General features: G+C 36.4%; 1 protein-coding gene and 1 pseudogene across 4 annotated transcripts in view; both read right to left on the bottom strand.

The window, feature by feature from the left end:
• KIAA0586 (KIAA0586 ortholog) overlaps nucleotides 1-27,612 on the bottom strand; it is a 149,926-nt gene that overhangs the window by 76,975 nt on the left and 45,339 nt on the right. For all 4 annotated transcript variants that reach the window (XM_011989578.1, XM_011989577.1, XM_011989576.1 and 1 more), the window contains 8 exons: nucleotides 24,848-25,022; nucleotides 19,958-20,152; nucleotides 18,069-18,256; nucleotides 14,961-15,071; nucleotides 13,383-13,463; nucleotides 10,858-11,048; nucleotides 8,378-8,496; nucleotides 3,288-3,487 (listed from right to left, as the gene is read on the bottom strand). In XM_011989578.1, the coding sequence (XP_011844968.1) occupies nucleotides 3,288-3,487; nucleotides 8,378-8,496; nucleotides 10,858-11,048; nucleotides 13,383-13,463; nucleotides 14,961-15,071; nucleotides 18,069-18,256; nucleotides 19,958-20,152; nucleotides 24,848-25,022 (1,260 nt within the window). The remainder of the gene's footprint in view (nucleotides 1-3,287; nucleotides 3,488-8,377; nucleotides 8,497-10,857; nucleotides 11,049-13,382; nucleotides 13,464-14,960; nucleotides 15,072-18,068; nucleotides 18,257-19,957; nucleotides 20,153-24,847; nucleotides 25,023-27,612) is intronic.
• Nucleotides 21,835-22,065, bottom strand: LOC105546394 (annotated as a pseudogene).

Here is a 27,612-nt window from a genome sequence, read left to right on the forward strand (position 1 = left end):
GGGAATGGGTTGAAAAACTACTTTTGGGTACTACGCTCACTATCTGGGTCCAATATATCCATATAACAGTCCTACACATGTACCCCCTATACCTAAAATAAAAGCTGAAATTTTAAAAATAAAGAAGACAGAAAGATTAAACAGACAAAGCTGAAGATCAAACCCAATTACAAACATGAAGAAAAGGCATAAAACAGAAAGGAAGCATTTTAACTGATTGACAAGATACCAAACAAAAAATCAGCCTTTTGGAACACACAAAAACTGAGTATATAAAAAGTAATGGAAGGATAAGAAAAAGTGGGAGTTAGGGAGAAGCGAAGACAGCAGGGAGATGGAAAGTACTGGAGAAGGAAAAATGTAACAATTTAATATTAATTTGTTGAATAGGTAATCATTCAAATGGTTCAAACTTCAAAAGGTACAAAAGGATAGTGAAAATTAAGTGTCTCTCCTGCTCTTGTCCTTTCTACCTAGAGCCCTTCCTCAGAGTTATCAAATAATCTTGACTTCAGTCATTTCATGTGTATGATATATGGATATATCTATGGACTAAGTTCCCAGAAGTGGGACTGCTCAGTTAAAGAACTAATTATGTTTTTAATTTGAATAGATATTGCCAGCTTTCCTGCTACAGGATTTTACTATTTTACACTACCACCAGAAGGTAGGAAAATGACAACTTCCCCCAGAATTATCAAACTTTTAGAGTTTTGCCTATTTGACAAGTAAAAATTCCATTTCAATAACTTGTTTTCTTATTATCTATGAGGTTGATCATCTTCATCTTTTTATATGTACACGGGTGATTTGTATTTCTTCTATGTGTATGAACTGTCTGCTCTTGTCCTCTGACCATTTTAAAAATACATTATTTGGGACAGGCACGGTGGCTCACGCCTGTACTTCCAGCACTTTTGGAGGCTGAGACAGGTAGATCATGAGGTCAGGAGTTCGAGAACGCCTGGCTAACATGGTGAAACCTCGCTTCTACTAAAAATGCAAAAATTAGCTGGGTGTGGTGGCGGGCAACCGTAATCTCAGCTACTTAGGAGGCTGAGGCAGGAGGATCACTTAAGCCCAGAAGTTCAAGACCAGCCAGGGCAATATATAAAGACCATGTCTCTAAAAATGATAATACTTCTACCACATTTGACTTTTTCTTCATTCTAAAAAGTCTTTATATAAGGTGATTATGCTTTATTTATTCTGTATTATGGGTTGCAAATTAAGATGCAATTTAAAACCATGAAGCATATTAGAATTTCTATAGCATTGCTTAATAATTAGTGTACTCTTAGCCTTCATTTTAAAATGAAAGAAGTACACTATGTCTTTTTTTCTTCTTGACTGCATAAACATAGAGCATGGAAGTGTTGTTTTCAAATATAACACTATATTTAATATATATAACTCAGCATGATTAAAGAATCCGAAGGTATTCTTCTAGTATTGGTAATGGATAATAAAAATGATAAACTATTAGTAACTGAGTATTTATTTACCAAGTTCTAGGCACTAGATTAAGTTCTGTCCATATATCATCTCACTTAATCTTCCACAAAACTTTGGCTAAGAAAACAGTACCATAAAGATGTCAATCCTTCTTAAATGAAACCAGTCAAAATTGGTTTAATTCCCACTGAAATCTCAACAATATTTTTTATAGAACTTAAGAATTAACTTTAAAATATATGTAAGAGATTAAAAGGCCAAGAAAAGCCATGACAATTCTGAAGATAAGAGTGATAAGTCGCAGGCTGGGAGTAGTGCTTGCCCTACTAGATATTCAGTAAGCAGATTTTGGCAAAGCCATGGTCATTTAAACTAAGTATTCTATCTTTATTACAGAGATAAAACTAAAGTAGTGGAGCTTGGAATTCAAATTCCAAGTTTTACCAACCCCAAAGTCCAAGCTCTTTACCCTGGTTTTCCCACATTTTCTCATCCAATCACCCTCCTGAAAATATATGCAATACACAGGCAAAAAGCAAACCAAAGTAATTGGCATAGAAAAAACCATAACCCTGACCACATCTGTACTGCATATATTCCCAATGAGCTCATAAAGCACAGATCAAAACTACAGATCAAATCTTTGGCACACTAATCACATAATACCACAACAATCTCTACAAAAGTAAAATACAGTATATAACTTTATGTTTATACATAGAATGATGTTTAAATGTTTCACGTATGTAAAATGATGTCCTTGTGATCTACAGGATCAGAAGTAACTACAGTTTTAAATAGCTGGTAATACAGAGTAAATTTTGGCTTCGTATAATAGATTATAAATTCTTTTTAACACAAGTAAGGTTGATTAAACAAGCAATAAAAGTTCCTGAAATGTATTTTCTCTTAAAGATTAAAAATATCAGTTTATATAATAACGCAAAGCAATATATGATCCTTGGCTATATCTTGATTTAAAAAAACTATAAAGGATATTTTTGAAACAATTAGGGAAATCTAAATATAGTCTCTATATTCTATATTATTAACATGTCAGTGTTAAATTTGGGGGGTCTGATAATGTTTGGTTATGTAAGAAAGCAACTTGTTCTGTGGTGATACTGCTGATGCTTCTGAGGTAAAGTGTTATGATGTCTGTAACTTTCAAATGGTTTTTAAAGGATATATAATACATAGCAGATATAAAGAGATTTTTATAAGTGTGCCAAAATATTATCAATCAATAAATATGAATGACCCTTGAATAAGGAACTAAATAAAAACATAGGTTTGAACTGCGAGAGGCCAATCATACAAATTTGGTTTTTTCAACCAAATGTGGATCAAAAACAGTATTCATGAGATAAGAAATGCATATATATAGAGGGCTGATGTTTTATATTCTTCAGTTTTACAGGGCCAACTATGAGACTTGAGTATGCAAGGACTGGCCAATTTTCCACGTATACCAATAACTGTATAGGTAAAGGGTGTACAGATGTTCATTGTATCATATTTTCAACTATTGTATAGATTTAAAAGTTTTTAAAATAAAATGCTGGGGGAAATGTTACTTTAATTATAGCAACAAGGAATAAAATTCTACCACAAGTTGGGCATGGTGGCTGGTGCCTGTAATCCCAGCTACCGAGGAGGCTGAGGCAGGAGGATCACTTAAGCCCAGAAGTTCAAGACCAGCCAGGGCAATATATAAAGACCATGTCTCTAAAAATGATAATACTTCTACCACAAACCATGATCTTACAGTATGTGCTTAAAATTCATCTATTTTACTATTCTTCAACAAATGTATCCAAAATTCCCCATACCGGCAAATATGTTTCATTTGTTGAAGCATCCCCAGAAACACCTGTAGCAACAGGACCTTGCTTCTTTGCTTCTCTGTCACCCAGCATGACCTCAATGGTCTCAGCAAGGGCTTCGTTCACAAAATGGTTAATCATGTCTGAGTTCACAGGAACACCAGCATCAACAAAAAGCTGGAGGGCGCCACTGCTTGTTCCTTCCACTAAAAGTAAAAAAAAAATCAGAATGAGTGGACAAGAAACATGCTTGCAATTCAAACTTTCATTATTATTATTATTATTATTACTTTTCTTGAGATGGAGTCTCACTCTGTCACCCAGGATGGAGTGCAGTGACATGATCTTGGCTCACTGCAACTGCCACCTCCCAGGTTCAAGCGATTCTCCTGCCTCAGCCTCCTGAACAGCTGGGACTACAGGCATGTGCTACCATGCCTGGCTAATTTTTGTATTTTTAGTAGAGATGGGGGTTTCGCCATGTTGGCCAGGCTGGTCTTGAACTCCTGACATCAGGGGATCTACCTGCCTCGGCCTCCCAAAGTGCTGGGATTATAGACGACAGCCACCACGCCTGGACCAAACTTTCATTCTTAAAAGTTCAGAGATGCCAATATATGTGTATGGAAGTGAGTGGGGGAGGGTGGAAAGAGGAATAAAAATGAAAATACAAACATATCTACTTATTATGAAAAAGACTAAGTGGACAACTTACATAACAAATATTCTCTGTAAATAAAAAAAGGGAGATGAAAATTTACTTAGGTGGCCTCTTCTCCACTACTATAGAGTTTAGTGATAAAAATGGGCACATTAAATGCCCTCATCTGAATACAACTCACATTTCCAAGAGTATAACAAGAGGAAACTCTGTGACAGATCTCGACTAAAACAAAAGAATGCACTAAATATGAAGGCAAATCTCCCTTCCTTCTAGTTTCAGATACATCAGTTATTAACATCTACTGCAGTTGAGGTGCTTGTTATCATATGTCCTATAGGTATATTAATTTCTGAATGGGTTGTACTTTTCACTTACATTAATGTACATCAAATTAAGTAAAACTTCCTGAATAGACTTTACTTGACTTAAAGTAGTGATATTTATAAAGCTCCATGTGGAAAATAAGTGGATACTAATCTGTCAACCTGATGGAGATGTGACCTCATCAAAGAGTACTCCTTAAGTAATACAACTATAGTAACAATATCCAGAATTCCCTAAAAAGTGGGTAGAAGTGTAGTGGGATCACTTGTTGATGGGGTAAGTAACAGCAATTTGCTCTTGAGTTACCATAGCAGAGACTATCACGATCCCAAATTTATATTCAACAATATATGTTGATACATCTCCTTTTTAGTTTCCATAATTCACTCTTTGAGCACGGCCAAAAATCAGAACATCTTTTTTATAAGGCCCAAAATCCCTACCCAGACACTGGCAAAACAAAAGCAAACACAAATCTTTTACAGGGAAGAAAACAGGATCTAAATACCCAATTTGTAAATTGTCTGATTTTCACCAGGAAAACAATTTTCTCATAAATTTGTTGTTCATTTTTGTCCTTCCCTCAAAGATGAGATGATAAAGAAAACCAGGATAGTAACAACAGAAGGCATGTGAGCTATGCTAAACAGGACAAATTAACCAAATGCAACAACAAACTCTATGAAGCTGGGATATAGGGTATGGCTGAGTGGGGAATGAAGAAGAGTAAAGCAAAGAAAATAGAGCAGATAATAACTCCAAGGCTTTAGAGATTATGCGTGCTGGGAGAATTGTGATATCAAAAATGAGAAGCATTTTAGACATACTAAGGATGAGATGCCAGGGGAGCATCAAGCAGAATATTCACCAACCAGCAGAACTGCAAGTTGTCGGCCCAAATACATGGCTTAGGGTTCATCAACTGACACAGGATAACTAATGTCAGGAGGAAACTGGAAAAAACAGAAAAGAGGGCAAACCATGGGAACTAGTGAAATAAATGTATTCAAGTAGCAGAAAATAAAATGAGAAAATGAAGGTCTTAAAGAAGTTTAAAAAAAAAAAAAAAAAAAAAAAAGGAAGAATAACAGAATGAAGTTTAAGAAGCCAACACCAAGAGAAGAGTTTAAGAATCAGAGATGGTCAATAGTGCCTATGCTTGAGCCATCCACTAAAACAAGGATTTGAGAAAGGATTTGAAGCATTTTTGACATGCAAATGCTGTGCAAAAGGAGTTTCCTGAAGGAGAGGGCAAAAGAAGGCCAACCCATAAGGACTAAAGAGGAAGTGGGTAATGAGAAATTAAAGTGGTGAATATAGACTCTGAAGTCTAGGATTCGGGCTGTTAAAGGATAGTCTACGAGGGAGAAAGAATAGCTTATCCTGAGGCTGGAAAGAAGAAAAAAAGTAGAGATAATGGTAAACAGGAATAAAAAAAAAAAAAAAAACAACAAAGTTAGAAAAACTTTCACTACCCGATTTCAAGTCTTACTATTAAATTACAGTAGTCAATAAGTATGGTATTAGTATAACTTGCAGGTGAATGGGATAGGATACAAAGCCCAAAAACAAGATACACACATACATAACCAACTGATGCTCAACCAAGGTGTTAAGGTAGTTCAATGAAGTAAGGATAATCTTTTCAACAATTGATACTAGAACAGCTGGATATCCATATGCCAAAAAACACCCAAACAAAAAAGAACTTGATCCTTACTTCACACCATAAAACTTAACTCAAAATAAACTAAAACCTAAATGTATAATCTAAAACCATACATCTTCTAGAAGAAAACATAGAAAACTATCTTAGTGATCTTGGGTTAGCAAAGTTTTTTTAAAAACAGCAAGCAAAAATCCCTACAAACTACTAGAAAAAAACCTGATAAATTAGTCTTCTTCAAAATCAATCTTTTTGTCTTCAAAATATAATACTGAGAAAACAAAAAGGCAAAACACAAAGTAGAAGAAAATATTTACAAAACATATCCAATGAAGGACTTGTATCCAGAATAGATAAAAAACTTCATACTCAGTAATATGAAGACACAACTCAAATTTAAAAATGGTCAAAAGATTTAAAAAGATTTCACCAAAGTAAATATACAGATGGCAAATAAACACATTAAAAAGTTGTACATCATTAGTAATTATACTACTCAGTTATTAGTACAGTTAGGGAAATACCTCCACATATGTTCAGAAATGGCGAGAATTATAAACACTGACAACACCAAGTCACCAAGTGTTGGGGAGGATGTGGAGCAACTAAAGTCGCATACACTGCTGGGTGGAATGCAAAATAGTATACTCACTTTTGGAAATGTTTAGCAGTTTCTTATAAAGTTAAACATTTACTTATCATATGACCAAGCAAAATTAAAAGATTTCTACACAAACATTTGCTTACAAATGTTCGTAGCAGCTTTATTCATAATAGCCAAAAACTGAAAAGACTATGAACGTCCATCAACTGGCAAATGGATTGACAAATTATGGTATATCTATACATTATAGTATTACTACATGCTATAGCATGATTGTCAAAATATTGTGCTAATAAAAGAAGCCAGCCAACAACGGGCTACATATTGCGTGATTACATATGTATGAAATTCTAGAAAAGGTAAAAATACAGTAATAGAAAGCAGGTCAGTGTTGTTTGAGGCCAGTGGGCATGAGTGAGGTTTAGGAATTGACTGCAAAATAGCATAACGAAGCTTTTGGAGAAGACAGAAATGTTTTTCTATCTCATGATTATGTGGCTAATATATAGCTGTGTGAACTTGTCAAAACTTGTCAAAGTGGGCCAGGTGCAGTGACTCACTCTTGTAATCCCAGTGCTTTTGGAGGCTGAGGCAGGAGGACCACTTGAGGCCAGGAGTTTGAGATTAGCCTGGGCAATATAGCAAGACCTCATCTCTACAAAATGTGCTGATTGATTGATTGAGATAGAGTCTCACTTTATTGCCCAGGCTGGAGTGCGGTGACATGATCTTGGCTCACTGCAACCTCCACCTCCTGGGTTCAATCAATTCTCCTGTCTCAGCTTCCGGAGTAGCTGGAATTATAGGTGTGTGCCACCATACCCAGCTGATTTTTGTATTTTTCATAGAGACAGGGTTTCACCATATTGGCCAGGCTGATCTTGAACTCCTCACCTCAGGTGATCTGCCTTCCTTGGCCTACCAAAGTGCTGGGATTACAGGCGTGAGCCACTGTGCCTGGCCCCAAAATTATTTTTAGCTGGGCATGGTGGTGCATACCTATGGTCCTAATTACTTGGGAGGCTGAGGCAGGAGAGTTGCTTGAGCCCAGGAGTTAGAGGTTACAGTGGGTTATGATCATGTCACTGCAGTCCAGGCTCTAGCCTAGATGGAAGAAGGAGACCCTGGCTCTAATTAAAACAAACAAACAAAAAACTTGTCAAACTGTACACTTAGAAGTGGTGACTTTTATGGCAAGTAAACTTACCTCAAAAAAACAAGAAGGAGGTGGAAAGGAAGAAAAATATGAGGAAGAGGGAGAAGGAAAAAATGGGGAAGAGAAGGGGGAGAAGAAAAGGAAAAGGGGGAAGGAGAAAAAGAAGAAGAAGAAAAGAAAAAAAAAGGAGAAGAGAAAGGGGGAGAAGAAGAGGGAAGGAAGGAAGGAAAAAAAAGAATGGCATAGGCTCCATAAAGAAAGGCTCATTTTAACCATTCAGTGAATAATTAAACTCTTGTTGGGTTTCAGGCAAGGACTAGGCACAAAAGGAGAAACATCCTTAAATCCTAAGTAATTTATCATCTAAAGGGTGAGACAGATATGGAAACCAACTTTAATATAATCTGATAATTACTATAACAAAAATATGTACAAAGTACTATGGGGATAACAGAGATTTGGGGTGGGAGGTATGAAGAGTGGTTTAATAATCTGAAAGCTACAATATGAAATAAGAGGATGAGAGAGAACTAACCATCACCAAAGAAGTACTAGGAAGTAAGGTTAGAAGAACTTACCTTTTGTTACTGGAGAATTTACTTGACCTCTGGAATATATAAATCCACAATGAACTAAAGCTTTTGTCTTTTAATAAAAACAAAAAAGATTCCATTTCACTTACCAAGGTCAGAAGTCAGTGGGTCACTTGTCTCACTGACTGAAACACTGATATTAGGTGCAATCTGTTGCTGGATTGGAAAGAGCCCAGAGATAATTCTTGACATTATTTCTTGCTCTACCCTGAGGGGATGGTGGGGTAGATAAAAGTTAAGATTCTTCAATTTGATTGAAATGTAAAAAATGTCAGACATACCACCCTTAAAAATAACCTTTATCAATGTCACAAACGTGTTGGTGTGAAAGCAGTCATTCTGAAAGTTAAATCTAGAAGAAAAAAAATAAGATGGGCTGGGCATCATGGCGCACACCTGTAATCTCAGCACTTTGGGAGGCCACGTTGGGCAGATTGCTTGAGCTCAGGAGTTCAAGATCATCCTGGGAAACAGGGCAAAACACTGTCTCTACAAAAAATACAAAAATTAGCTGGGCATGGTGGTACGTGCCTGTAGTCCCAGCTGCTCAGAAGGCTGAGGTGGGAGGATGGCTTGAGCCCAGGAGGTCGAGGCTGCAGTGAGCCATGATCACACTATGCACTACAGCCTAGGCAATAGAGTGAGACTCTGTCTCAAAAAAAAAAAAAAAAAGTGCCTCTGAAGAAGACAAACCACAGTAAACAGAATCTCCTTGTGGGAGAGAGTTTATGAAATCGAATTAAAATCTTCCAGATTAGTCTAATGAAAAGCTTAAAAGAACTCCTAAACTCAAAATAAGACTTGGACCAATGACTGTCTGGCATATTATGTACCTAAACTGTTTGATTTCCACTCTGAGTGCATATATAAAAACCATATAAGATCAGAGCTAGAAAAGAAGTCTAGCTGCCCTCTCTTCAAGGCAATACACATATAGGCTATATTATAGGTAGTTTTCCTCTTAAAATGTAAAGAAAAAATCCATTTCCAAGGTCATCTTCAGGAAGGAAAAGGGGAACAGGAGGCTTCTAGAACATTTCTTTACTGCAACTAATAGACTTCTTAAAAATTATTATATAAATAATATAATAGGCGTTCATTGTAGAAAATTTAGAAAATATCTAAGAGTTTAAAAAATTGATAAAGCTTGCCTATAATCCTAGGTTCAGGGACAAACACAGTCAATTTGGTATACATGCTTTATCAAACTTTTGTTTTATGCACACTTTTTTGTTTTGTTTTGCTTTGTTTTGAGATAGAGTCTCACTCTTTCACCCAGTCTGGAGTACAGTGGCGCAGTCTCAGCTCACTGCAACCTCCACCTCCCAGTCTGGAGGTTCTCCTGTCTCAGTCTCCCGAGTAGCTGAGACCACAGGTGTGCGCCATCGCACCTGTCTAATTTTTGTATTTTTTTTTTCAGTAGTGACAGGGTTTCACCATGTTTGTCAGGCTGGTCTCGAACTCCTGATCTCAGGTGACCCACTCGCCTTGGCCTCTGGAAGTGCTGGGATTACAGGCGTGAGCCACTGCACCGGCTGTATACTTACTTTTGAGTAAAGTCTTGTAAACTGGGGTTACATTGTTAGTATCCTGCTTCGTTTATATGCCAGTACATTATTAATGTCTTTTTATATCACTAAATTTATTCTAAACCTAATTTTCATAATTATATTAATATTCAGCCGTTTTACTTATTCCATAACTTCCTTAAGGTTTCTTACAAGTAAAAATACAAATAATAGAGTTCATTTCATATTCATATGTAACAAGTTACATTTGTTATTGTAATATGTAACAAGAGTAACATATTACAACTTGTTGTTATCAGAATGTAACAAACCTGAACAGTGCCTTTTTTGTAGTGCTAGGTATTATATGGCCTAGTATAGCAGTCCCAACCTTTTTGGCATCAGGGATTGGTTTTGTGGAAGACAATTTTTCCACAGACCAGGGCAGGGGTGGTGGGGTGGTGGGGGGGCATGGATTTGGGATGAAACTGTTTCAGCTCAGATCATCAGGCATTAGATTCTCATAGGGAACATGCAACCTAGATCCCTCGCATGCACAGTTCACAATAGGGTTTGTGCTTCTATGAAATCTAATGCCATGGCTGATCTGACAGGAGGTGGAGCTCAGGTAGTAATGCTCACTCACCCGCTGCTCACCTCCTGCTGTGCAGCTTAGTTCCCTAGTTCCTGACAGGCCACAGACCGGTACTGGTTCGTGGCCCTGGGGTTGGGGATCCCTGGCCTAGTAGCAAACCATAATTACTTCCTTAGGATACGTTTCTGGAAATGAATCACTGGATTAAAGAAATGTACATTTTTTAAGGTTTCCTAATAGTCTACTTTGCCAGAGTAGACAGACCGAGTACAAATATTCAAGGACAAAAACAATATCTCCAACAATAGTTAAGCCCTCAGCATTGTATCAAACACTTTCCAGTGACTAAAGCAAACAAAGTTTAATAAACAAAAGAAGACAAGGAATACTTTCAATCACAATTTAATACTTTCCATTTATATTTGCTACTATGTTTCTATTCACACCAAAAACATTGTAAACTTACCATTGAATTAAGCTATTTTCCAATGTTTCTTTTCTCTCAATTACTTTATCCAGAATATTGGCAGTGGGCTGAAAAGTAGAAGCAACTGGCGGAAATGGAGGACCATTATATTTTGTAGAATCAGCTTTAACACTTCTGTTAAACTCCAGAATTGGTTCAGAGTCTGGAATTTCATCACATTTTTCCTCTTCCTGGTAGTAACAAAATCAAAACTATTATATTCATGTATTTGTTCAACACTTACTGAGTACCAACTATAGGCAAGGAACTAGGTGAATTAAGAAACACTTCTAAGTTAATCAACAGCATTTCTAATTAGGTGGTATCACATTAATTATAATATACACATTAGTCATACATATCATATTGAGGAACCCTTAATTACACAATCAGTTTGTCTTTTTAGAACCCAATATTCATTTTACACAATCATAAAATAAACTAGAAAATACAATTATTCCTGCATAAAACACTATTACTTCTCTCAAGAAATGTATGAACTTAATAATTATCATCAAAAAACTGATGCTTCCTGATATGGTTTGGATATTTGTCCCCTCCAAATCTCATGTTGAAGTGTGATCCCCAGTGTTGGAGATGGGGCCTGGTGGGTGGTGCTTGGGTCATGGGGGCTGATCTCTCATGAATTGCTTGGTGCCCTCCCCATGGTAATAAGTTAGTTTGTGAGAGAGCTGGTTGTTTAAAGGAGACTGGCACATCCTCCCCTCTCTTTTGCTCCCTCTCTTGCTTTGTGACACATCTGGACCCTCACAGCCTTCTACCTGAGTAAAAGCTTCCTGAGGTCCTGACCAGAAGTAGTTGCGGGCACCATGCTTCTTTTACAGCCTGCAGAGCCATGAGCCAATTAAATCTCTTCACTTTTTTTTTTTTTTTTTAAGACATAGTTTCACTCTTGTCACCCAGGTGGAGTCCAATGGTACCATCTCAGCTCACTGCAACCTCTACCTCCTGGGCTCAAGCAATTCTCCTGTCTTGGCCTCCCGAGATCTGGGATGACCACCACTATGCCCGGCTAATTTTTGTATTTTTTGGTAGAGACAGGGTTTCACCATGTTGGCCAGGCTGGTCCTGAACTCTTGACCTCAGGTAATTCACCTGCCTCGACCTTCCAAAGTGCTGGGATTACAGGCATGAGCCACTGTGCCTGGCCTTAAATCTCTTTTCTTTATAAATTACCCAGTAATTCCTTTACAACAATGCAAAATGGACTAACACACTACCAAAATCACTATTTGCTCTTATATAACTTACAATTTACATTTAAATATGCAATTAGGTCAGTCATCTTACAAATTATTTGCATTACCACATCATAATCAATAGAGTTATTTCTGGAATTGTTAAATTTTTTATTACAAAATATATCATATGTGTTTAAAAGTAAACAGGGTCCATGTACTATATCTGTTACATAAATAACATGAATTGCATTTATCTGCTCCCCAACTTTAACAATTATCAACTTATGGTCAATCTTGTCTCATCTAGCCACTTTCGCCTTCACATATCATTTTGAAGCAAATCACAGATATCACATCATTTTATCTATAAATAATTCAATCAAAAACACTTTGGGTCTCTCTAAATACTACAACTCAGTAATATTATTCCATTGAAAAATGAAGTCCACAGCTAATAAATGGCAGAGCTACTACAGGAACACTTGTCTTTGAATGCTAAATCCTCTGCTACTTCTATAACCATTTCTTTCACTTGTGTATTGCATAAACAATTACCAAGTACCTTTGCTAGGCATTAGGAATATAAAAATGAATAAGGTCCCTGCCTTCAAAATTCTCATGTGGCACTCACATAAGAAAAGATACATCGGTGAGCAAATAACATTAATATACTGCACACCTCTGCATATTTTAAAATTGGATTTCATTTTATGATTAACAGAACTGATCTTAGCTCTAAAAGTCAAAGAAACATGATCAAATGTCTTCTTTAAAGTCTACTGACATAATAGTCAAGTAGTTTCAATGTTCTATGATCTTTTCTCCCATCCTTTATAATTTACTTCTGCCTATTTTTCCCTCTATTTCATTATTTCTATCATTTCTATAACTCTTCCTTCCATATGGGATATTCCTTTGGATTGTAGATTCCTCACAACTTTTTTTCTCAATATTAACTGGTCACTTCACCACAAATCCAAAAATCAAAATAGATAAATGTAATAGAATGAGAAAAAAGACAAATTGGAGGAAAAGAAGCCAAAGGAAGTGGAAAGAAAAAGAAAGCAGGAAACTAGATAGACAAAATCTAGGTGGGAAATGGCAGATAATCATGAAGCTTCATGAAGGCAAATAGGTGATACAGACGAAAGACATTCTAGAATAACAACTTTATAATTTTTAAAATAAAAGTATATTTAACTCAAAAGTAAAAGAAAGTATCTCAAAGCACTGTAACATGATATTGATAGTTCAAAGATAAGTCAACAACCTGGAAACATACTGGTAGAAAAATAATTTCTCATGGTTTCTAAGGTTTGTTACCTGTATGACATCGATTATTTCATCAAAGTTAGTTCCTGGAAACTTCACCTCTTCTTCATCTACCTTCATAATTTCTGGAGTCTAAGAAAGCATTTTCAGAAAGTGTTTGTTGTGCTTAACACTTTTAAAATTTATAAGTAATTTATCATATTTCCACCTATAGTATAAGCTTATAATTACATGGTCCTTTTTTATCATTTTAATACCCTATTCAGAATTGATTTAATTAGTAAATGAAATCCAAGCTAGTCCCCAAGCCATTAGGTCAACATTTCAATAGCTTTAAAAAATTAATCAGCTATTTTTCTGTAAAGGACTCCATCAGCAATATCACTTAATTGGTCAACAGGTTGATATAATTGAGACTTCTCTTCTAGAATTAAGATAAAGAAAAGTGTTTACATGTGTAGATATCTAAGTATAAACAAACACAAACTCACACAAAGACAGATACAGAATCAAATAATTCAGGAAAAAAAATCAAAATAGTCATTTTACAAATCTAACCTTTAGGCCTCATTATATAAAATGTAGTCATGCAATAGCCTTTTACTGAGAGCAGAATGATAAACAGTCTAAAAATTTATTACTTGTTATCACAGAAGTTTCAATAAACAGAAGGCTAAAAAAATTACTGATGAAAAAATTCAATTAAGCACAAATGTCACTCAGGGTCAGTTCCATTTCATTACTTGTGATCATGAAAGATTGCTGGTGTTCTCTCTCCTTTTAAAACTGTATCCTCGGCCAAATTTGCTTACAATAAACAAATAAAATAGATAAACTTAACTGGGGTAAGTTACAGTGCTATTTTGCTGTGTAGTAAAGCCATAACTTCATTATTCAAAAGCAAATAAATACCAGAAAGAAATGCATATTTTTGTATCATGTCAACAGTAGGGTAACAAGGTAACATTCCAAAATATAAACTCCACCAGTCACTATAAAATTCACACTTAGAAAATCTATAATTCCCATGTAAATCAAAGATTCATCACCAAAGAGACAGAAATTCTTTCTTCACATGAGAGTTTCACAACTTAAATTACCAAAAAGTTTACACTAAAGATTATCACTTTCCAAATAGTTACAAATATAAGGATCTGAAACAAACAAGTTCATAAACAACTCAAAATTTGTTCTGGGCTGGTGTGGTGGCTCACGCCTGTAATCCCAGAAATTGGGAGGCCGAGGCAGAGGGATCACTTGAAGTCAGGAGTTCAAGACCAGCCTGGCCAACATGGTCAAACCCTGTCTCTACTGAAAATACAAAAATGAGCTGGGCGTGGTGGCAGGCACCTGTAATACCAGCTCTGAGGCAGAAGAATTGGTTGAACCCAGGAGGTGGAGGTTGCAGTGAACCGAGATCTCACCACTGCACTCTAGACTGGGCGACAGAGCAAGACTCTGTCTAAAAAAAAAAAAAAAAAAAAATTGTTTTGAATCTTTCCCTCAAAATATAAATTATTATAATAAGTTATCATTATGATAAAAGGCTTTAAATGGAGTGACATTAGCTAAAATCTACAGTCAGACATTACATTACTCAAAATAATATGATAAAATTCTAAAACATACCTTTATCCAAGCTTGCACAGGAGGAAGAGATGCTTCTTTGGGACTACACAGAGGTGAACCGACATCAGTGCTACCATTTGAAATGCTGTCAATATCTACACTGGGTAATACCTACAACAAAATACAACATTCAGTTTTCTGTTTATCATTTTTACTCAAATACTTTTATAAGTATGTATATATACATGTACATGTATGTGTGTGTATATATATATACACACACATAAAAACAAAGCATGCCCTTTACGTTTTTATTGTGAAGCCAATGGATAACAAAATTTTTAAATTATGAAAGCATATTTTATAAAATATGAAAAAAAGAAAAACACAAAATTCTATCTGAAGATAACTTCATTTTCACTATTCCCTTTGTCTTTTACTATCTACTTATATGTAACTAAAATTTAAAATAGTTTTCATTCTTGATTTTTCATTGTGATTACAACGAAGAACCATAAACACTTATCATGCTTTTGTATAGACTTCATAATTATATTTTTAAATGACTATATAACATTTCAACAAACATGTCTTAATTATTTAATTATGTTTCAATTAGAAAAATTTAGGAAATTTCCAATTTTTTCACTATTATATATATATCACTACAAAAAAAACTTACACACACACAATCTTCTTCCTAAACTCTAAACTCTAAATTAATTCACTATGCTAGATAGCCAGATATTGGATTAACTTTCTGGGCCACAGGACACGAATACTTAAGATTCTTGGAAGTACTGGTGAAATGTAATCCTAACAACCTCTATTTACATCATCAAAAACATAATTAATTCTAAGTTTTACCCAACCCTCACCAAAATTAGATAATATGATTGTTTCAGCAATAACAGTTTTTAAATGGATGCATATTACTGTTATTTTAATTTGCATTATCTTGGTTACTGGCAAAATTTATTTAGTTTGCTTGCTGATAAACTATACTTCCTCTTTTGTAGAGTCTTATTCATGTCCTTTGAACATTTCTAGACTTGGATCTGTGTTTTCTTATTAATTTATGGAGATCTTTATATTTAAAAATTAATGTTTTACTAGCATCTTCCTCTCTCTTTTTTTTTTTTAGACGGAGTCTCGCTCTGTCGCCCAGGCTGGAGTGCAGTGGCCAGATCTCAGCTCACTGCAAGCTCCGCCTCTCCGGTACACGCCATTCTCCTGCCTCAGCCTCCCGAGTAGCTGGGACTACAGATGCCCGCCACCTCGCCCGGCTAGTTTTTTGTATTTTCGAGTAGAGATAGGGTTTCACCGTGTTAGCCAGGGTGGTCTCGATCTCCTGACCTCGTGATCCGCCCGTCTCAGCCTCCCAAAGTGCTGGGATTACAGGCTTGAGCCACCGCGCCCGGCCGCATCTTCCTTTCATATGTTCTTACTGTGTATTGTTTGCCTTTTAATTTAGGATTTTTTCCCCCGATCTAGATCCTCTAATTTCCTCCATGAACTGACTGTGCTAGTGATGCTCATTCATTCAATGCACATTGACTGAGTTTGCACTTGGCTCAGGTTGCTGTCCAGGTTAAAGTGTCCCCAGGTCTCCCAAAGCCTCCACAGCTGCTGCACGGCTGGGTTAGTGAGCCTACACTGTCAGAAGGATGCCCAAAGACTGCTGTAAGTGAGGAACACATTTGGGTTCATGCTGGGAGTTCCTTGCCCTGCAAAAATGGCTGGGAGTTGAAAGGTTCTGCTCCAGGCCAGGGCTTTATTGTGTGTTTGCTCCTCTCAAGCACAGGGCCAGGAATCTTCCTGAGACCCACTGGCTGCCTCAGCCCTAACAACTTGGCTGTGAAAACACACTGTCAATTTTAGCTGCAGGGCAGAAGTCACTCTATGAGAATGAAGTGTTTGTGGAGCTACATGGGCGATTTCTAAGTCCCTGGGAATCTCTCAAGCTGGTGGGTTGAGGCTGTTCTGTATAAATTTGTGCAGAAGAAATGGATGGTTCATTTGTTCAGGGAGGAGTGTCCAGTCAAAAAAGTACTAAGAGGCTGTTGACTGTTCATGTGGTGGCATCTGACCGCTCCAGGATTATCTTCTCCTCAGCGGTCAGGATCCAAGAATGAGGCAAGTCTTCTTTCTTCCCAGAGGGCATACTAAGTTGCTCAAGAAAACTCATTTGTCCTGGCTCAATCACAAGAGGAACCCAGGAGCAGTCTAAGGACTGGAGTGTTCTAATTATTTGTAAGTAAGCAAGGATGGTAAGATGAACACAGGGGTTGGAGTAAATCAGCCAAAAAGTTTACCATAGTTCATGAACACTTTCCTACAGTTGCCTCCTGACTAGTCAATAGAAAGTCACATGTGAACACTCCTGTTCATTTTTGTCCAGACCTGGTGAAGACCTCAGCTTCTACAGCTGGATCCCAGGCTGAAGGGCAGATGTTTGAATGTGAAATGTCAAAGGGTTTCTTCCCACATGAGGCTGTTTAAGTCTTGCATTCATTCAAATCTTCTAACATATGCTAGTGTAAAGTTTGAAGTATTAATTATATAAGTCACATATATTAACTTTTTAAAATTAATTATAATACATGGTTAAATTTTTCCCTTTGGAATATCATCAAGCCACTTGTATATAAGTCATTGGCCTAGAAGAGCAGCTTAAATCATGCAAAACAGGATAGAAACATCACATTAATATTACAGTTTAAAAAATAACAGAGCTGGCTGGGCACAGTGGCTCATGTCTGTAATCCCAGCACTTTGGGAGGCCAAGGCAGGTGAGTCACCTGAGGTCAGGAGTTTGAGACAAGCCTGGCTAACCTGTGAAACCACATCTCTACAGAAAAAAAATACAAAAAAATTAGCTGGACGTGGTGGCAGGCGCCTGTAATCCCAGCTACTCGGGAGGCTGAGGCAGGAGAATCACTTGAACCCAGGAGGCTGAGGTTGCAGTGAGCCGAGACTGCACCATTGCCCTCCAGCCTGGGTGACAAGAGCGAAACTCTGTCTAAAAAATAAAAATAAATTTTAAAATGAAAGGAGCCATGATAAAAAGCAGTATTTTCATGAAGCAATATAATGGATTTCTGTACTAACATTAAGCAAAAAAAATTTTTCTTCCTTAAAATTTTCTACTCATGCACCCTGGCATACCTGTACAGTAAGCTGAGGAGGATCCTTTTTTTCTGACTTCATTTCTACAACAGCTATGTTAGGTTTCTTTACTCCAGTTTCTACTTTTCGAGATGATGGAGGAATAGAAGTAGTCACAGTTACAGGGTGTGGCTTGCTGATAATCACTCCAGCAGGTGGCATGGTATCACTATTACTTTGGGTTTGTCCTAAGACGTTTAGGGGAAAAAATAAGTCAATTAGTTCAGAAAAAAAGGGAAAAGTCTAATACACCAGCTGGATCTTAATGGCTATATTCTCATATTTTAAAAAGCCCTATCTGACAATCACCTCTCCCTCCATCATCAGCATTGTCGACATACTCACCATACCCAGTGACTTTTATTAGGCACTTATAGGTACTAAACACTTCACATCACTATCTCATTTAATCCTCAAAATAAAGGCTAATAGAAAGCTATTAATATTATCCACATTTTAAAATGTCAACAACTTTCACTTCCAAAGTCCCATTTGTTTTCTACATATCAAAGTAAAGAGGGGCAGTACAGTGTACTTGTTGAAAACACAGACTATAAAGCCAGACTGTCTCTGCCTGGGTTTGAATCCTGGCACCACTCTAGCTGTGTGGCCTTTGACAAAGTATGTAACCCTTTTGTGCTTCAGTTTCCTTAGGTATACAATTTGTATATTACCATGTGCTTTATAGGGTGGATTAAATAAAAGAATATATGTAAAATGCCCAGAACTGTACCTGGCACACAGTAAGGACTTTAAAAGTGTTAGCTATTTTATTAATAGAACATATGTTTAAACAGAGAACTATTATGTTGACATGCCATTAACCCATAATATCAAACATAAAAAATTCTCTTATGTTAAAAAATACTCATACTTATTGTTAATCAAAACAAAAGAACAGCAATAACACTAAAGGGCAAAAAGAGCTAATTAGACTTGAAGAGCTGGTGTGAGGACAAAAATGATCTGTTCAATTTTTAACATGATGACTCAGAGAGAAGGCAAGTAAGTAAACGAACAACTATTGGCTTAGATTACACACCCACACAGCTTTCACTTATGATAGCCTAGTTCAAAAGTACCAAAAAAAGTACCTTAATACTTCCCCAAAGACATAATGATATTAGCAAGACAATCAAACCTCTTGAATTATTATGAATGTCCATGACATATTTAACTTTTTTTTTTTAAGAGACAGGGTCTTGCTCTGTTGTCCAGGCTGGAGTACAGTGGCATAATCATCACTCACTGCAGCCTCAAACTCCTGGGCTGAAGGGATTCTCCTGCTTCAGCCTCCAGAGTAGCTAGGACTACAGGTGTGAGCCACCAAGCCCAGCTATTTTTTTTTTTTTTTGAGACAAGGTCTTGCTATGTTGCCCAGGCTGGTCTCAAACAGTCCTTCCATCTCGGCTTTCCAAAGTACTGTGATTAAAGGCATGAGCCACTGTGCCCAGCCAAAACATTGTTTAAAATTTCATTTCATCTACAATAATATACTATAACACACCAAAAGAATTTTTCCTGTTGGTGAAACTATAGCAGGAACCCATCATTTCAGAGATTGCTATTACACAACATAAAACATATTCTGAGGCCCTCCCCCAAAAAACAAATAACATTTACAGGAAAAGGTAGATGACTATCATGTTAGTACCATTTTGTAAGTTCTGCTACTGCTGATAAGAATTTAAAATTCACTGGCTGGGCATGGTGGCTCGTGCCTGTAATCCCAGCACTTTGAGAGGTTGAGGTGGGCGGATTGCTTGAGTCCAGGAGTTCCAGACCAGCCTGAGCCACATAGCGAAACCCCATCTCTAATAAATAAACAAACAAACAAACAAATAAATAAATAAAATAAAATTCATCCCACATATTTTGTTGATTCTTACCTAAAAGAATTGCCATGGGAATCAGATGACCTTCCAGTGTACCTGAAAAAGTAGGCATTTCTCTACTTGGGCTAAACAAATACTGCTGATCGCCATGAGGTAACATAGGAACGGAATGTTTCATTTTAGAATCTATCTTCACAGGTTTTGTTGCATAGGAGTCAGTCTGTGTTCTTATTGACTTTACCTTAGTGCCTAAAATAATCACCAATGGCAGATATTTTAAAATATTGTTAGAATATCTACTATCCAGACATCTAGAAATACAACAGCTCTTCACAGAAAAATCTTAATTCTATATATAAGGTTACAAGGCCCCGAAACAGAAGTAATATATAGACTAGAGGTAGCAAACTTCTTAAATGGCCAGATAGTAAATATCTGTCTGGCAAGCCACGTGATCTCAGCTGTAATGACTCAGTTCTGCTATTGTATCATGAAAGAAGCCATGGACAATATATACATGAATGAACACAGGTTAGACGCAAATGAAACTTTATAAAAACAGGCAGCTCATGTGTAGGCCACAGTTGCCAGCCCCTGAATAGATATATAACTTGTACAGCTACTATGACAAAATAGATACAATAACTAGAAAAAAATTTTAAAGATTCTGAAGAATATTCCAACGACGTTTGAATTCTTTAAATTTTTTTCCATAGGTACGGAAGAGTTAATGATCATTTTTGGAATTGATGATTTTCATTTTCTCATTACACCTTTACACACAACATAATTCTGAATAACCAGCTTTTATCCTTTTAAAATATGTACAGATAATCAGTTTCTATACTTACTTAAACCTTACTAATATCATTATACAGTAGTTTCTCCTTATCTGTGGTTTCTCTTTCCCTGTCTCAGTTACCCAGGGTCAACCTTGGCTGGAAAATATTAAATGGAAAATTCGAGAAATAAACAATTCATAAGTTTTTAAAAATTATTTATTTATTTTTTTAGATGGAGTCTCACTCCACCAAGGCTGGAGTGCAGTGGTGCGATCTCAGCTCAATGCAACCTCTGCCTCCCAGGCTCAAGTGATCTTGCCACCCTACCCTCCCGAGTAGCTGAGACCACAGATGCATGCCACCACGCCTGGCTAAGTCATAAGTTTTACAGTGTACGCTGTTCTGAGTAGCATGATAAAATCTCATGCCATCCTGCTCCATCCTGCCCAGGACATGAATCATCCCTTTGTCCAGGGTCTCTACACTGTAGACACTACCTGCCCATTAATAACTTAGTTGCCATCTCAGTTGTCAGATTAAAAGAACATAGTACATGTTAGAGCTTGGTATTATCCACAGTTTTAGGCATCCATTGAGGGTATTGGAACATATCCCCCATGAATAAGGGGGACTACTGTACATTTTTTTTCTGTCCTATGATGTATACATACACATATAGTCATTATATCCTAAATCTTAAAAAAAATAAAAATTTGATTTTATTTCTCTTTGGAGAAGTGGATAAGAGTCTATGGAACACACACACACACACACACATAAAATAAAGAATAAAGTAAAAGGGCAAAGGAAAAGAGGCTAAAATATTTTCTAAATAATTTCCTAACATTACATTTTTACTTTTAACATGCAGGTGCTTTTTAAAAAAAAAAAAAAATGCAGGAACTGCCAAAGTTTTAGTGTTTAATAATTAATAGCACAACTGACCAAGGTCCAAGATGTGAAGATACCATGTTCAAGAAAGTGGTGGGTAAACTGCTCTATAAACTAACTATATAGTATGTGATAAGAATGTATGCTTTATAATATAAAACCTGTCTACACACAGTAGTTAGCTGAAAAAAGTCATTCAATCTTCTCTTGGATCAGAAAAATGATATTCCAGATTCCATTATAAATTATTAGCAACTCTCAACTCTTGTGTGTGGCAGGTATCTTGTTTTCACCTTCCAGTTCTTCCACCCCAGCCTGTGTCATGGGGTCTGTGATGTTCTTCTCCAGATCATCAATGTGACTACTCATATCATCAATTCTCCCAATGATCTGGTCAGACATAGTCTGAAATTTATCTTGCGTCTGCTGCAGCGGTGTCTACACCACCGAGGCGAGGTCCTGCAAGGTCTTGGGGTCAGTCTTCGCCATCTCCCCAGTGCCCAGGTTGGTGGTGATGTCTCAGACCGTCATCTATGCTTCCACTTCACATGTGGGTGTTTTTATGTATCTAATTTTTTTTTAGAGACAGGGTCTTGCTCAGCTGCCCAGGCTGGAGTGCAGTGACACTATCATAGCTCACTGCAAACTTGAACTCCTAAGCTCAAGAGCTGAAGCAATCCTCCCACCTCAGGCTCCCAAGTAGCTGGGACTACAGGCATGCCCGGCTAATTTTTTTAATTTATTGTAGAGACAGGATCTAGCTATGTTGCTGAGGCTGGTCTTGAATACCGGGTCTCAAGCAATCTTCCTGCCTCAGCCTCCCAAAGTGCTGGGAATACAGGCATGAGTCACTGTGCCCAACCTACACACCCAGACTTTTAAATATTGTTTCCTTTTGTTTATGATCCCAGGAAGAAAAATTGTCATACCATGTCTATATTCTTTCATCTTATTCTCTGATACTCATTCATTCTATTGAATGAATATTTTTCTTGAGTATTTAAAATGTCTGTTCAGCATCTAATATGTGGTAAACATTGTTTCAGGCACAAGGAATACAGAGGTGACTAAACCAACTGTACTCATAGAGCTTATAGTCTAGTAGTGACAAATAAATAATATAAATAATAAATCAAACAAACAAAAATATAACACAGGAAGTGTGAAGTGCTATGAAGAATAATATGGCAGGGTGAGGAGATAAAGAGGAACAGAAGATAATTCTTAGAATAGAATGGTCAGGATAGAGCTCTCCAAGGAGCTATCATCTAAGAGCAGAGACGGAAGAATTGAGAGGGAGAACCATGCAAGTGCCTGAACGAAGAGCTCTCCAGACGGAGGAAAAAAGAGGGACTGAGGCCTTAGGATGAGCATAAGTCCCTAGGTTCTGATATGGCTTGGCTCTGTGTCCCTACCCAAATCTCATCTCAAATTGATCCCCATGTGTCACGGGAGAGACCTGGTGGGAGACGACTAGATCATGGGGGCAGTTTCCCCTAATTTGTTATTGTGATAGAGAGTGAGTTATCATGAGATCTGATAGTTTAAAAGAGCATGGCTTCCTTTGCTCCCTCTCCCCTGCTGCCATGTAAGATGTGCCTTGCTTCCCTTTGCCACTACTGTAAGTTTCCTGAGGCCTCCCCAGAGATGTGGAACTGTGAGTCAATTCCACCTTCTTGTCTTTATAAATTACCCAGTCTCAGGTAGTTCTTTATAGCTGTATGAAAATGAACTAAATACAGGCACTCTATCACTTCTGATCATTAAAAGGGTTACTGAATAAAGTTATTTTTGGACTTGAAAGCATTTTAAAATCTCAAATCATTTTTTGCAAAGACTTTCAAAACCCCACATATAAATTAATAGCAAAGCTACACTAGGCCGGGCATGGTGGCTCATGCCTGTAATCCCAGCACTCTGGGAGGCTGAGGCAGGTGGATCACCTGAGGTCAGGAGTTCAAGACCAGCCTGGCCAACATGGCGAAATCCTGTCTCTAATAAAAACACACAAAAAAAATTGCTGGGTGTCATGGCGCATGCCTGTAACCCCAGCTACTCGGGAGGCTGAGGCAAGAGAATCATCTGAACCTGGGAGGTGGAGGTTGCAGTGAGCCAAGATCGTGCCACTGCACTCCAGCCTGGATGACAGAGCAAGACTCCATCAAAAAAAAAAAAAAGCAAAGCTACACTAAATAAGAGAAAACTTTAGGGTAAATATCATCCATTAGGACAAATATCACCCATAAGCTATATGCTTTCTATTTTAAATTAGTAAAATTTCTATATAACCTAATACTCTATATGATCGCATAACCTTTAGAAAGGAAAGGGAACCAAAGTAACCACCACCAGAGCTCCAACTTCTAGAAAGGATAAAAGAGGAAAATGGGTTTGTATCTACTAGTTATCACATATTGTCAGCTTTAGCTTACTAATTGCTAAGTAGAAGCTGAGAAACTATAATACATAACCAAAGTCAACAGACTTAGTATATAACCAAGAGTTGTATTTAAATATACAGTACCAGTGAAACAGTAGATGTGACTCAAAACACATAGTGATAAATGAAGATGTTTTCAGTTGTGCACAAAAGCAAAACAGTTTTCACCTTTCTACCTAAGTTTCTTTGAAAACAAACAAAACTGCAAAAATGCTCATCAACACTTTTACAATAATAAACAGTATATGGCTGATCTTTCTGTTCATAACGGACCAAGGTCTTCAGGGAAATGTCTCCTTTCCTAGATTATAATTTAGATGCTCAAGATTCATCATCACCCAGCCCGGGCAATGTGGCAAAACTGTGTCTCTACAAAAAATACAAAACAATTAGCCAGGCGTGGTAGTGTGCGTCTGTCATCCCAGCTACTTGGGAGGCTGAGGAGGGAGGATCGCTTGACTCCAGTAGGTTGAGGCTGCAGTGAACCATGATTGTGCCACTGCACTCCAGCCTGGGGGATAGAGTGAGACCCTGTCTTTAAAAAAGAAAAAAAAAAATCATTTTCTCCTAAATAAAAATTTTATGATGCTTTACCTGAAGATGCCATTTAATTCTACATTTCTTCCCAATTACACCTATGCTGTGTCTGATTTTTAAATGTTGGTGTATTTCTTACCACCTCTCCAAAGAGGAACTATTTTTCCATCCCCAAGCATTATATAATTTGAACGGCAAGTATAAGCTATAAATATAAAAAACGAAAAGAAACTTTATATATTAAACTGATACTATTAAGAAATGAGATTAAACATAGAAAATGAGATTCCTTACCTTTAACTCGTTCTATTACTTTTGGTCTCTGTGGTTTGGACTTAGGAGATGGAGAATTAAATCTGAGATATGGTCCTTTTTTAAGAGTGCTTCGATGGCCCTGATAAACTGGCTTTCCATAGACTTGTAACATATAATCTTCATCTTGTATTACTGTGGTTGCTTTCAAAAGCCCCTATGTGTACAAAGTTATTCAACTCACCATGAAAATAGTCATCAAACACTTATCTCATTTTTCTAAAGCCTCCTTTTGCTAGCTTAAGTATTATAATAAGAATGATTAGGTCAAACATAACCTCTATTTTAAAGAGCCCTTAAATTCTAGATACAGGTTTCAAGCATTAGTTTGAAAAGCTTTAAATACAAAAATCATCCACCTAAGAAACATGAAAATTTTTACATTACTAAGTATATTTTCAGCACCAACAAGAAACATTTAAACACATTTTACATATTTACTCCAGTACAATAAAAATACAGTAACCTTAACCTTTAAATAATTTTATATATTTCTGAATCCGCCTTCAACCATAATCTAAATGTCACAGAAAGGTAGCATTTACTGAGCATCTACTAAGTACCAAGTATTGAATTAGATGCTTTACTGATCTGCTCAACAATCCATGTTTGGCACTTAGAAACTTATAGCCTAGGGCAGTCAAAAAATTTCCTCCATACCATCTAGTACAATGCCTTGCATATACTAGGCACTAAACATGCATTTGTTAAACTGAAACATAAACTATATATACACACACACACACACACACACAAATGAAACACAATTTTGGGTACCATAAACTAGAGAATCTACTTTTTGGACTAGATGATCTCTAGATATACCTTTATACTTGCTATAACTACAAAATGATGATGTCAGGGTGTGAGATCTCAGAAGAAAGGAACTATCTATTTTGTTCAGTGCTTTTCACATTATAAATCCAAAACCCTAAATATCAATAGTGTAAAGATACTTACATTTGTATAGTTCTTCATGTTTTTAAAACACCTTTAACATTCGCTTCATTATTTCTCTCTTAAAGGAAATGATCGATTACAACACAATTATGTTAAAAGAATAGATTAGGATCTTACTTCCTTTCTCTCTTTCTGTAAACTTGAAGTAGGCATGCCCCTTGTAGGTAGATTTCTAAAATGCTCTTCTATTTGCTTTTGAGAATGTTTTCTTGGAATTACAGATTTGTTTACAGTTTTATCTTGTGTGTTGGTTCTAATATCTTTAGTCATATTCTGACCTTTCTTGGTTCTCTGATTCTTCTGATCAAATCTTTTTTGTTCATAATCTGTTCTTGACAGTTCATCCTTAACATAACCAAAGTTAAAATTACTTAAAATATATACAAATAGTAATGCTTTCACATCAGAAACTATTAGAATTTATTTTTTGCTGTTATATAAATACAGTTTAGCAGTTTTAAATGTGTTAAAAATAAAGGATATTGGCTTTATTGGATACATAAAAATAAAAATTCTCTGGAAAAATAAACAAAACCCTAAAAATACTAGTATCTTTTGGAGCAGGGAATGGAAATAATAGAAGGGTTGCAGGGGTAGGAGGACAACTTTGCATGACAAACCTTTTTACACTTTTTGATGATTGAACCATATGAATTTTGCTAACAGTTTAAAAAATTAAAAATACGTTTCAAAAAAGGCAAACAATTTTGTAACAAAACTCTGAGATAAATATAAATTAAAATTATGTGAAAGTTTAAACAAATACATTTTACATGGGATTCGTGGCAAAAGAGTAAGATATATTGCCAGTTAGCTGTAGAGTGCAAACTAGACTCCAAATCTTCTGACTCTTAGTTCAACTTTTTTGTGTGTACCACATAGTACCTAAAATAAATTTTTCGTAAGTTCATTAGAAGTAGATATTTTTAAACAAAAAGTTTTAAAATATATTTCTGTGTTTATTGCTGTGGAAACAGTACTGATACTTCACCTTGCTACCTTTGTAAGTAGCACATAAGCTCATCTACAGTCAAAACAACACACCTTGCACCCCAGGACATAATAACAGCTTAGCCTGTCTAGTTCTGCGCACTCAAATATAAAAAAATTTTAAATTTCCTTTACATTATGGACCCTCTAAGAAAGATAACTCCCAGACTTTTTCAATGCGGATATTTGAAGATGTACCATGCCCATTGTGGATGTGAGAAAGAGGCTGTTTTTCCATCTGGTATTGACTTCTGTAAACTTAGTACATCTAGTTGTTTTTTTCCTCTTTGTATTACTCTGGTATTTTTACTTTGCCAGGCCAATGCTTCTAAATCTGTTGTTTTCAAATATCTTTGAAAGTATAATTCTTTTTCCAAACACTTTTGCTAAATTTTCTTTCAGATTATTCACGTTTTAGTTTTTGTCCAACAATTTGCCAAATAAGAGCCAGAATATAACTGGAGATAATGTACTTGTTAAACAAAGCTAAACTTATTACTAAGTAAATATAAAGAGTGACAGTGAAATTAAAAATAAGTAGATTTTTATATAAGAAATATTTTGAGAACAAATGTAATGCCTACAAATTGGAATCAATATTATCTTCTCAGAATTCACTTAATTTTCAGTTTTTTTCCAAGACATACCTGAATTTCCGCAGAAATAGTTTTAATCCATTCATCCACTGTCTTTCTGATCCTAATTTTCTCTGACATCTCTCTACGAAAGAGAAAAAGGAATTTTCTTAAATTAGCACTTACTGTCCTGAGCAGGACTTGGATCAGATCTAACTCTTA

This window comes from Mandrillus leucophaeus, unplaced genomic scaffold (genome assembly GCF_000951045.1).
Source record: "Mandrillus leucophaeus isolate KB7577 unplaced genomic scaffold, Mleu.le_1.0 Scaffold359, whole genome shotgun sequence".
In the NCBI taxonomy this organism is placed as follows: Eukaryota; Metazoa; Chordata; class Mammalia; order Primates; family Cercopithecidae; genus Mandrillus; species Mandrillus leucophaeus.